We start from the raw sequence: 12,644 nt of genomic DNA on the forward strand, positions 1-12,644 counted from the left end.
GCCTCAGGCGCTAGAGTGGCTCTGGTCGCAACATGGCGACGCCCAGGATAGGCAGAGCATCGCCCCCTGGTGGGCAGAGCGTCGCCCCTGGTGGGCGTGCCGGGTGGATCCCGGTCGGGCGCATGCGGGAGTCTGTCTGACTGTCTCTCCCTGTTTCCAGCTTCAGAAAAATGAAAAAATAAATAAATAAATAAATAAATAAATAAATAAAACCTAATTTCAGTCTGACCAGGCGGTGGCACAGTGGATAGAGCGTCGGACTGGGATGCAGAGGACCCAGGTTCGAGACCCCGAGGTCACCAGCTTGAGCGTTGGCTCATCTGGTTTGAGCAAGAGCCCACCAGCTTGAACCCAATGTCACTGGCTCCAGCAAGGGGTTGCTCAGTCTGCTGAAGGCCCATGGTCAAGGCACATATGAGAAAGCAATCAATGAACAACAAAGGTGTCACAAGGAAAAACTAATGATTGATGCTTCTCATCTCTCTCCGTTCCTGTCTCTGTCCCTGCAATCAATCAATCAATCAATCAATAATTTAAAAATTTGCAAAGAACTAAGAGCAGAAATAAATGTTCTTTTGTCAAGGTGTGACAGGGAGCAGTATCTAAACACCTAGGCCATGTGACTTTATTCAGTAGCACAAAAAACTTCAGTCTACAGTGACAAGCAATAAAAGTCACCAGCAGCAACCTCTGAAGAAAGCATTTAACTGAAATTAGGCATTGTAACAAAAATCAATGACTGGTGAAATGTAATAAAGCCTAACATTACACGAAAATTCATTTCTCTGCTTCATTATTTTCATTTGTGCTGCCTTCCTTTGGACTGCATGATAGAGTAAATAAAAAAGTAACTAGTGCCTGACCAGGCGGTGGCACAGTGGATAGAGCATCGGACTGGGATGTGGGAGACCCAGGTTCGAGACCCCAACGTTACCAGCTTGAGTGTGGGCTCATTTGGTTTGAGCAAAAATTCACCACCTTGGACCCAAGGTCGCGCTGGCTCAAGCAAGGGGTTACTTGGTCTGCTGAAGGCCCGCGGTCAAAGCACATATGAGAAAGCAATCAATGAACAACTAAGGTGTCACAATGCACAACGAAAATCTAATGATTGATGCTTCTCATCTCTCCATTCCTGTCTGTCTGTCCCTGTCTATCCCTCACTCTGACCCTCTCTCTGTCTCTGTAAAAAAAAAAAAAAAAAAAAAAAGTAACTAGTGCCTGACCAGGTGATGGTACAGTGGATAGAGTGTTGGACTGGGACGCAGACAACCCAGGTTCGGAACCCTGAGGTCACCAGCTTGAGCACAGGCTCAGCAGCTTGAGTGAGGGGTAGCTGGCTGAGCGTGGGATCATAGATGTGACCCTATGGTCTCTGGCAAGGGGTAACTTGCTCTGCTGTAGCCCCCGCCCACCCCCCATGCCCCCCGTCAAGGCATATATGAGAAATCAATCAATGAACAACTAAGGAGCTGCAACGAAGAACTGATGCTTCTCATCTCCCTTCCTGTCTGTCTGTCCCTATCCGTTCCTCTCTCTGACTTTCACCCTGTGTCTGTTAAAAAAAAAGAAAAAGTAACTAGTGTGATAGTATGGGAACTGGTATCCCAACAAAGTTGGCTTTGTTTTTTAAAAATGGTAAGCTTGGCTATCTGAGCATCCCTCAGTACATGTGGTCACTTCAAACAGTATTACTCTCTTAGGTCCTCTCCCCGCTCCCCTTCTTCTCTCTAGGCATTTCAAAGCCTTCTACTGTGTTTCTCTCATTAAAAACACAGGAGAGCAGCAGCAGGTGGTATAAAGCAGATGTTCCGAACACCAGCTTGGTTACAGGACTGCCAAGGTCCACATCCCACATCTGACACCTACTGTCAGCACAATGTTGGCAAGCTGCAGGACCACTTTGCACTTCATTTTCCTCTAAAAAAAAACTATTAAAAACAAGAGTACCTTTTCCAAAGAGTTTTTGAGAGAAATAAATGAGTTAATCCATGTAAAGAGCATAAAGCCATGTAAAGAGTCACACAGTGCTCAATAAGTATGAACGAATATGCTAAAGATAAACTTTTCACTGTGCCAATGGGCCTCAGCACAGAGGGTGAGAAACAGACACAAAACGACTGAGTGGGAGCTTTAGACTGCCGAGGACAGGCTGCGCTCGAGCCAGACGCTCGTTCACACTGTTTCATCAATAAAGAAGGAGAATTTAGGTAATAACTAAGCCCTTTTGTAATGCATGGATTTTTCATGTGTATTCTGTACTACATTAGACCATTTTGTGATTAAAGCATCTGTTAGAGTGATTCACTCCCATCAGAAACATGGAGAGGTCCAAATCAGATGAGTTGTACTCCACCTGCTGAAGCAAGATCTGAGCTAGACCCCCAGAAACCTATTTTTAACAAACAAACAGTTTGTAGCTAACTTTTATGTGCAGGGAAGTTTGGGATCCAATGATCTTGACCAGGGGTCCCCAAACTACGGCCCACGGGCCGCATGCAGCCCCCTGAGGCCATTTATCTGGCACCCACCGCACTTCCAGAAGGGGCACCTCTTTCATAGGTGGTCAGTGAGAGGAGCACAGGATGTGGCGGCGCCACAAAGTGCGACCTTGCTCACATACAGTACTACTTCCAGTGACACGGGACGTATGCGTTACGGCTCCAGAAGCGCGTCATATCACTTTGTTACGGCTAGCAGTGACAAATATGGAACCAGACATTGACCATCTCATTATAGCCAAAAGCAGGCCCACAGTTCTCATTGAAATACTGGTCAGTTTGTTTATTTAAATTTACTTGTTCTTTATTTTAAATATTGTATTTATCCTCGTTTTGTTTTTTTACTCTAAAATAAGATATGTGCAGTGTGCACAGGGATTTGTTTATAGTTTTTTTTATAGTCCAACCCTCCAATGGTCTGAGAGACAGTGAACTAGCCCCCTGGGTAAAAAGTTTGGAGACCCCTGATCTTGACAGTGCTAAATGTTCGCACTGTCCTTAAAACTTCACTCACCAACCTCAGGTTTACATATTAACTCACACAAATGTGTAATCATTTCCTGCCACATTTGTGGCCAAGTCTGATTTACTTTTTAAAAAAAGTGAAAGTTGGGGGGCTATTTTAAGAACAGTATTTTCATCATAGCTAAATACTGCTCTGTTAGTCTGTTAAAGTTCAAAGTCTTCTAATTAAAACTACTCAGAAGAATATTTCGGGCATGCTAATGTCATTAGGTATAACAAATAGCACCTTACATTTGTCCAGACCTTTATATAGCATTCTACTGTTTTCTGTCTTCAAAGCTTCCACTACACTGTAAGGTAGTCCATGATTTCTGTTTTACACATGAGGCATGAAATGGTTAACTGAGTCAGCCAAGCCACAGAAAAGCATATATTCTCTAACTTCCAGAACTACTTCTGTTTGTCTGTTTGCTACTTTTACACTGAGAAAAACATTATACAACCAAATATTATCTAAATGCAAGAAACCTGAACAGAAAGAAAACACAAGTGCTGAGTACTATACATTACAGCTGTGTATACAAGAAATTGTATTTTTCCTTCAAAATTTAATCATATATCAGAAAATAAAAATTTCTGACTTTTGCTTATTTATAGTAAACAAGACCGAAAAATATACATTTGAACGAGAAGTGAATCACTGAACTGAATGGAACCAAAAACCAAAGAAATGAAGAGAAGTCTCCAGCCCGTGGGAATCTGGCTAAACAATGCCAGAAACAAACAGGCAGATTCACATTGTTTGCAGGATATAAAGAGTCAAAATCCTTTCAACCACTTTATTTTACAGTGGTCTAGACCTCTTTCAACTATTCATATAACATACTCAAGATAAATGGAATTAATTTTGAGAACCAATAACATGAACACAATTACAACTATAAGAAAGACAAATGGCATTTTCTTTTCATTGTTCAATTTTAGGCTGCATAACACCAAAGTTCTAATTACTAATTATTTTTAAATGCATTTATATAAAAAGAAATGTTATATAATTATTTTTGAAATACAAATTGTTATTCATTTCAATTTAATTCTGCTGAATTATTAACACAATTCATTTATTGCACTTAGTGTTCTTACTAAAGTATAATAAATACATATTAAAGATTGTATTCCTACAAAATAGTTTAATTTTAATCTTAGAGGTTAAAAATGCTAGAAATTTAATATCAAAAAGTACATGGGGGAGGGCATTAGGGAAAAGGGGACTAAAGGAGGACAAATATACTGCGACAGAAAATGATTTGACTTTGGGCAATGGGCACAGAACATAATCAACAGTTCAAATGCTATAGAAATGTTCACCTGAAACCTATGTACTCTTATCAATCAGTGTCACCCTATTAAATTTAATTTTCTAAATATAATTTTTTTTAAAAGTATGTTGCAGAACAGTCTTGGAAATAAATAAAAACAATAAAACAGGTGTCAATAAATGCATTATAATAAAAAGGTTAGCTTTCAATCTATACAACTTACTGTAAAAAGCCAAATCTATCCGTGACTTTGTAAACAAGATAATCAGCATCTTCCCAAGGTTCAATCTCTGCACCTTCTCGTCCCTATAATAGTGAATAAAGAAGGGTATTATTGGAAATCTATAAAACTGAATAATTTTTAAATAAAAAGACCAAAAAAGAAGGGTTATTTGTATGTATTAACAGTAAGAGCTGGAAATGAGGCACTATCCACCTTTAGTTAACTTTAAAATATATATTTTTTTGGCAATATAATCACTACTTTCTACTTATAAACATTGGGAGATACTATTATATCAGCAACAGCTGACATGTAGCTAAGCTTTGATCAGATTTGGGTTCCTTTCAGATTTGGGACGGAGGGGACAATGGAGGATAAGGAAGTCACACAAGAATGAACTGTCAAACTTTAAAGTTTTAGAGTGAGTATGTCTTAGAAAAAGAGTATTTCTTGTCTTTTCATCATTCTCTTCTCAGAAGAGTGGACTATTAACCTTGTCTCTCTACATCTTTACTTCACAGATACATCAGCCCTGAAACTATTCCTGCCACGATCAAAAACAATCTCCCAATGTTAAAACCAGTGGACACTCTTCAGTACTTATCTCATGGATTTTTTGGAAGAACTTAGCTGTGTTGCTTCCTCCCTACTCCTCAATCGCCATGACACGACCTCTCCATATTCTCTTCATCCCTTTGTAACTCTTCTTTTGATGACTTTTTCACAGTCTTGCTTTAACTGTTGGTGTGTCCAACTCTCTGTCCTCAGCCATTGCTCTCTTATTCTACCCTTGAGGCAGTTAACCAGCACTGTTAGTGCAAGAACCCCAAATGTAACTGGTCTGTACCAATCCCTCATATTTCAGACTCAATACCCAACTTTCTTTTGAACTCCTCCATCTGCATATACTTTATACTTGTCTGCTCATGTGTTCTCCTCCAAGTAAGCTGTGAGCACCTTGTGGGCAAAGACTGCTCTAACTCGTGTCTGTAGCATGAGTCCCCAGGGTCAGCACAATGCCAAGCCTGGTCACGAAATGTTACTTGCAGGGGAAAACAAAACAAACAACAACAAAATGACCACAGGCAAGCATGAATGAATGATAGTTCAACTGGTTTTAAATTAGTTAAGCAGTTAATTAAAGTAATTTGGTTTTTCATGGACTACACTAAAACCTAATCATAACAATGGGAAACCGTGTCTGACGTTCCAAATGCCCACTGAACGACAAACTCTGGGAATACAACCACTGAGTTGAGCACTGCTGGTATGTCTCCCTGGGACCAGGGCACAGTCCAGATAGCTTTCTCCAATTCCCTGCTTCTGCTATTCTCACAAATAACCAAAAATAACAGATATAAGGTTATATGCAAGTGATATAAATATAAAACAAGACATTTATAAATCACTGCTATGACTCACAGAACTCAAGACATAAGGTAATAATGAGACGTGTAAATCATCAACAATTGTGATTTCCTAAGGCATCAAAAACCAGATTCCGGCCTGACCTGTGGTGGCGCAGTGGATAAAGCGTCAACCTGGAAATGCTGAGGTCGCTGGTTCGAAACCCTGGGCTTGCCTGGTCAAGGCACATATGGGAGTTGATGCTTCCAGCTCCTCCCCCCTTCTCTCTCTCTCTCTCTCCTCTCTCTCTCTCTCTCTCTCTCTCTCTCCCTCTCTCTCTAAAATGAATAAATAAAAAATTTTTAAAAACCCACCAGATTCCATAACTAATTTAAGGATAAAATACTAATGGTGATTATAAATAAAAGTATAATTAAAATTTTCAGATCCAGGTTAAATTTTTAATAGCACATATAAATTATGAATAAGATGGGTATTTAATTCTATATACTAACTTGTTAAATATTTTTGGAATACCTAGTATTAGGAACCATTATAGGTATATAGGATACAAAAGTAAAGCAAACACAAGAAATTCTTACCCTCAGAGAGTTTACATTCTAGGAGTGAGAGCAGTCAACAAGCAAAGTAAGTATAATATATAGGACAGTGATGCAATAAGTGCTATGGTGAAAAGTAAGTAAGAGAAGGGGATAGAGAGTGCTGGCAGTGGGGGCGGGGAGTATTAAACAGTGTGGGCAGAGATTTCACTAAGGTAGCATCTGGGTAAAGATCTAAAGGGTAAGGCACTGAGGCACGAAGATATCCAGGATCTAGGTGCTCTAGGCAGAAGAGCACAGCCTCTTTGCACAGCCAGTGCAAAGGCCCTGAGTCAGAAACAAACCTGGTGTGTTGGAAGAACAGCAAGAAATTAGAGAGGTTGCATCAGAGGGAAGAAAGGAGAGAACATTGGAGATGAAGTCAGAGAAATAAGATAGGGGTCGGGAACCTTTTTGGCCGAGAGAGCCATGAACACCACATATTTTAAAATGTAATTCTATGAGAGCCATAAACAACCCGTGTAGGTTACGCATTATTCAATAAAAATTTGGTGTTGTCCCAAAGGACAGCTGTGATTGCCTCCAGCTACCCTCAACCATGAACATGAGCAGTAGAAAATGAATGTATTGTAATACATGAGAATGTTTTATATTTTTAACATTATTATTTTTTTTTATTAACGATTTGTCTGCGAGCCAGATGCAGCCATCAAAAGAGCCACATCTGGCACACGAGCCATAGGTTCCCAACCCTTGAAATAAGATGACTCCAATAGTCACATAAAATAAACAAACTGGTTCTGTAATTTTAGCTCTCCAAAAAGCAAATCCATCTCTATATGTCCATGCGTGTGTGTGTGTGTGTGTGTGTGTGTGTGTATACAACAGAAACAGAGAGAGACAGAGAGAGGGACAGATACAGATAGACAGAAAGGAAGAGAGATGAGAAGCATCAACTCTTCATTGTGGCACCTTAGTTGTTCATTGACTGCTTTCTCATATGTGCCTTGACTGAGGGGCTTCAGTAGACCTAGTGACCCCTTGCTCAAGCCAGCAACCTTGAGCTCAAGCTAGCGAGCTTTGCTCAAACCAGATGAGCCCACGCTCAAGGTTGAGCCCAACCTCAGGGTTTTGAACTTGGGTCCTCTGTGTCCCATTCTGACGCTCTACCCACTGCACCACCACCTGGTCAGGCTATATGTCTTTTTCTAATAAAACTTATTCAAAGAGCAAATATCAGTACTTACTCTGTCATATTTAGCAACTATTTCAGCTCGCTCCTGGGCAAGTTTGAGTGCTACATCCTGGTCTGAATCTGTGGAGAGATTAAATTTAGATAAACTGTTATTTAAAGAATCATAAAGTTAATAATTATAAAACTAAGACAAAACAGATACAAATAAAATAAATCCATACTGCCTAATTACAAAAATCAAATAAGCCTAAAAGAATGAATTAAATATCTGTAACTACAATCTTGAAAAATATCAACAGATATATACTTCAATATTATATATATAATATTCAAAAGAAAGTAACTTTGTTAACATAGCATTAACTTAGGGAATATCATAAATCTTATCCCTCAAGAATCAATTTTAGATCTAACTTCAGAGAAATGAGTATTAAATGAGAAACAAATTAAAAGCTCTAAGTTTTCAGATGAAATCTAGTTGGGTAGATGATTAGAAAAGTACTCATGAAGACTTTTAAAATTTAGGAAAATTTGTCCATAAAAAATACTAGTGCAAGATATACTTCAGGAATTAAAAAATACATATATATTTCTCCTACATGATGAAAATAATCATTTCTTTAGTTAGCTTCTCAGGTCCCCCTTTTCTATAGCCCCAAATACTGTAATAATCTCCAGTTTTACCCCCCCCTCTCTCTCTCTCACACACACACACACACACACACACTCTTCTTTCTTTATTACTACCATGTATCTTCCAAAAACACAAATCTGACAAGAAAGGTAGAGATCATAACATAAAATAGTATAAATGTGATTACATATCCCAAGTACCATGAATAAAAATAAAAGATCAATGACAAACTATATAAACAGCACCTCTGATCAAGAAGAGAAAGACAAGCATTTCACTGGAAGATTGGCTCAAGGTCATGAGCAAGAAATTCACAAGAGTAATAATAACAGGGACAAGCGTCGGCCTAGCGTGCGGAAGACCCGGGTTCGATTCCCGGCCAGGGCACATAGGAGAAGCGCCCATTTGCTTCTCCACCCCTCCGCCGCGCTTTCCTCTCTGTCTCTCTCTTCCCCTCCCGCAGCCAAGGCTCCATTGGAGCAAAGATGGCCCGGGCGCTGGGCATGGCTCTGTGGCCTCTGCCTCAGGCGCTAGAGTGGCTCTGGTCGCAATATGGCGATGCCCAGGATGGGCAGAGCATCGCCCCCTGGGGGGCAGAGCACCGCCCCTGGTGGGCGTGCCGGGTGGATCCCGGTCGGGCGCATGCGGGAGTCTGTCTGACTGTCTCTCCCTGTTTCCAGCTTCAGAAAAATGAAAATAAATAAATAAATAAATAAATAATAATAATAACAGGGACAACTATATTTGTATTCTTACTAAGTGCCTGGCAGATAGTTAGATACTGCCAGAAAGCAGATATTACTATCAAGGATACTTTATAGCAACACTCTAAAAAGGCATTATTTATATTAATCTTATTACACAGATGAATAAAATGAGGTTTAGAGATCTGAACCAACTTGTCTAAGGTTTCAACACTAGTTAAGAGCAAAGCCAGGATTCAAATCCAGACAGTCTTGACTCCATATAAACATTACTTCATAAAAGTGATTACTTTTAAGACACAAAAAAGGGCTTCCAGTTAAAGACGGTAGATGGAATACACTTATATCTATTCCTCCTAAAACCACACTAAAATTAGGATTCTCTAAAGTTCCTCCCTCAAAAGCTCAGCAAATAGTAATTCCTGAGAGGAAAGAGTTGAATTAAAAACAGAGAGTTGATTAAAGGCATCAACTTCCTGAGAATTGAAGGGATATGCACTTGTATAACAGAGATTGAGTGCACAGAAGAAAATCAAATCCTCACCCTCCAAAGCAGCAAACCAATAGATGAGGCCTAAAGCTGCAGAAGCAGAAAGTGGCAACGGAAGCACGTTCTCTCTCACTATGGCAGTAAACAGGAAAGGAACCAGCCGTGAGGAGGGAGGAGTATAAAAATTAGCTATTTTTTTAAAAGATTTTATTTATTGATTTTAGAGAGAGGAGGGAGAGAGAGAAAGGGGTGGAGCAGGAAGCATCAACTCATAGCTGCTTCCCATTCGTGCCTGACGGGACAACCCTGGGATTTCGAACCACAGACCTCAGCATTCCAGGTCTATGCTTTATCCACTGCGCCACCACAGGTCAAGCAAAGTCGGCTATTTTTCAAAATAAGTCTTACAGACTGCTGACTCTTTAAACCAAGTATAGCACTGGTAAAAATGAAATCTAAATTTAAAAGCCAAGCATGAGAGAAAAATATCAAAACTCATTAGAAACTAAAGATATACAAGTTTTAAAATATCTCTTTGCACCTATCTCAGATTAATCAAAATATGCAATGCTGACAACAGCGTGGGCAAATCTGCAGTACCTTACTTACACTGGGGATAGAATTATAAACACATAAATCTTTCTGGGAAGCAATTTGATAATACGTATCAAAAATCTTAAAAACAGGCATATTTTTTATCCAACAATTACACCTCTAGGGATTTATGTCAATGAGATCATTAAACAAGCACAAGATTATTTATAATAGTAAAAACAGCAAAATGAGAATCTGTAAATTTTTTAATTTATTTAGTAAAAAATGTTTATGCCACTGATTTTCTCAATTAGATTATAATGTTAATATGCTGTCCTTTAGGGAAAATGTGAATACATAATACAGCAGGGGTCCCCAAACTTTTTACACAAGGGGCCAGTTCACTGTCCCTCAGACCGTTGGAGGGCCAGACTATAAAAAAATACTATGAACAAATCCCTATGCAGGCCCTGGCCAGTTGGCTCAGCGGTAGAGCGTCGGCCTGGCGTGCGGGGGAACCGGGTTTGATTCCCCGCCAGGGCACATAGGAGAAGCGCCCATTTGCTTCTCCACCCCCACCCCCTCCTTCCTCTCTGTCTCTCTCTTCCCCTCCTGCAGCCGAGGCTCCATTGGAGCAAAGATGGCCCGGGCACTGGGGATGGCTCCTTGGCCTCTGCCCCAGGTGCTAGAGTGGCTCTGGTCGCGGTAGAGCGATGCCCCAGAGGGGCAGAGCATCGCCCCCTGGTGGGCAGAGCATCGCCCCTGGTGGGCGTGCCGGATCCCAGTCGGGCGCATGCGGGAGTCTGTCTGGCTGTTTCTCCCTGTTTCCAGCTTTAGAAAAATACAAAAAAAAAAAAAAAAATTAAAAAATAAAATAAAAAATAAATCCCTACGCACACTGCACATACCTTATTTTAAAGTAAAAAAACAAAATGGGAACAAATACAATATTTAAAATAAAGAACAAGTAAATCTAAATCAACAAACTGACCAGTATTTCAATGGGAACTATGCTCCTCTCACTGACCACCAATGAAAGAGGTGCCTCTTCTGGAAGTGCGGTGGGGGCCGAATAAATGGCCTCAGGGGGCTGCATGCGGCCCGCGGGCCATAGTTTGGGGACCCCTGTAATACAGTGTGTCCATAAAGTCATGGTGCATTTTTGACCTGTCACAGGACAGCAACAAAAGACGACAGAAATGTGAAATCTGCACCAAATAAAAGGAAAACTCTCCCAGTTTCATACCTATACAGGTGCAGTTCAATGTGGGCTCACGCACAGATTTTTTAGGGCTCCTTAGGTATCTATCCCATATAGCCTCTACAGACTCATCACTGACTGATGGCCTACCAGAACGGGGTTTCTCCACCAAACTGCCAGTTTCCTTCAACTGCTTATCCCACCGAGTAATGTTATTCCTATGTGGTGGCGCTTCATTATAAACGCGCAGATATTCACGTTGCACTTTGGTCACAGATTCGAATTTAGCGAGCCACAGAACACACTGAACTTTCCTCTGTACCGTCCACATCTCGACTGGTATGGCCATGGGCTGCTCCGCTGTATACACGGTGTTACGTCATCATCTGCGCATGCGCACATGCTGCCACATCATCCTACAGAAACTGGGAGGGTTTTCCTTTTATTCGGTGCAGATTTCACATTTCTATCGTCTTTTGTTGCTTTCCTGTGACCAGTCAAAAGTGCACCATGACTTTACAGACACACTGTAGAATGGTTCAATAAAATAACAAAAATACAGACTAGTTCAGATTTCTACAATGAACTAATTCAATCAGACAGCTGGGAAAACCAACTTAATATTCATTGTCCGATTTTGGATTTATGAACCTTTGTCAGTTGCTTTCCCCCTCTTCTGTTGGCCAACTTTAAAACATTACACTCACACTTCTACAAAAGGGAAGGGAAAGCAAATCAATAGAAATTAAACTCAAACTAGGAAACTTGACTACTTCTTAAGTTGCATTCCCACTATCAGAACAGCTAAGCATGAATTTCTATGGTGATTAGGCCAATTCAACAAATAAGCATTTTCTGTTAATTTATTTTATACCAGTCCTTTATTCCTGCTACTGGTTGTAGGAGTCACAACTCTATTTCCAACTTAATGAAAAGTTTAAAAGTATAAAGGCAAAAACTGGAAATGGTATGGAGTTGGGAAGTGATGTCAAGCATCCCAAGAAAACAGCATTGTGGCAAACTATAAGATATAAAGCTTTACAGGAATCGTCTCTATTCTAGAAATTTCCAGAAAAGAAAACCTAACCATGTAATAGAGGTTGTTCTGGAACTGGATGAAATTGTACCGATTTTATGGGAGGAAAGTGATATACTTTAACATGATTAGAACAGTTGACTCTAAATCAAATAAATGTTCTGTATCTTTCAATTTCTTTAGAATTTCTTACCTTAGAATTTTCGTATTTGGAGAAAATTTTACAATATTAAAGAATATATTCTAAAAAGAGAGCACATTTAAAATAAAAATAATTTTATAAAATACAGCTAAACCTGCTACTTTGAAGAGACTAAATGGAAATGCCAACCTTTTTCAATAGCATTTAGAGACATTATTTAATAATCCACATTGTGAAACATCATCTTTAGAGTAAGTAGTATCCTTAAGCAGAACTTGCTATAGTCAAATTGTTTC

At 39.8% G+C, this 12,644-nt stretch overlaps 1 protein-coding gene across 1 annotated transcript in view; it reads right to left on the bottom strand.

Annotated features, from left to right (window-relative positions):
• Positions 1–12,644, bottom strand: part of USP6NL (USP6 N-terminal like) — a 251,180-nt gene that overhangs the window by 122,694 nt on the left and 115,842 nt on the right. The window contains exons 3-4 of the mRNA XM_066280282.1: positions 7,660–7,727; positions 4,506–4,588 (exon numbers count right to left, since the gene is read on the bottom strand). Coding sequence (XP_066136379.1) covers positions 4,506–4,588; positions 7,660–7,727 — 151 coding nt within the window. The remainder of the gene's footprint in view (positions 1–4,505; positions 4,589–7,659; positions 7,728–12,644) is intronic.

The sequence above is a fragment of the Saccopteryx bilineata genome, chromosome 5 (genome assembly GCF_036850765.1).
Source record: "Saccopteryx bilineata isolate mSacBil1 chromosome 5, mSacBil1_pri_phased_curated, whole genome shotgun sequence".
NCBI classification, from domain to species: domain Eukaryota; kingdom Metazoa; phylum Chordata; class Mammalia; order Chiroptera; family Emballonuridae; genus Saccopteryx; species Saccopteryx bilineata.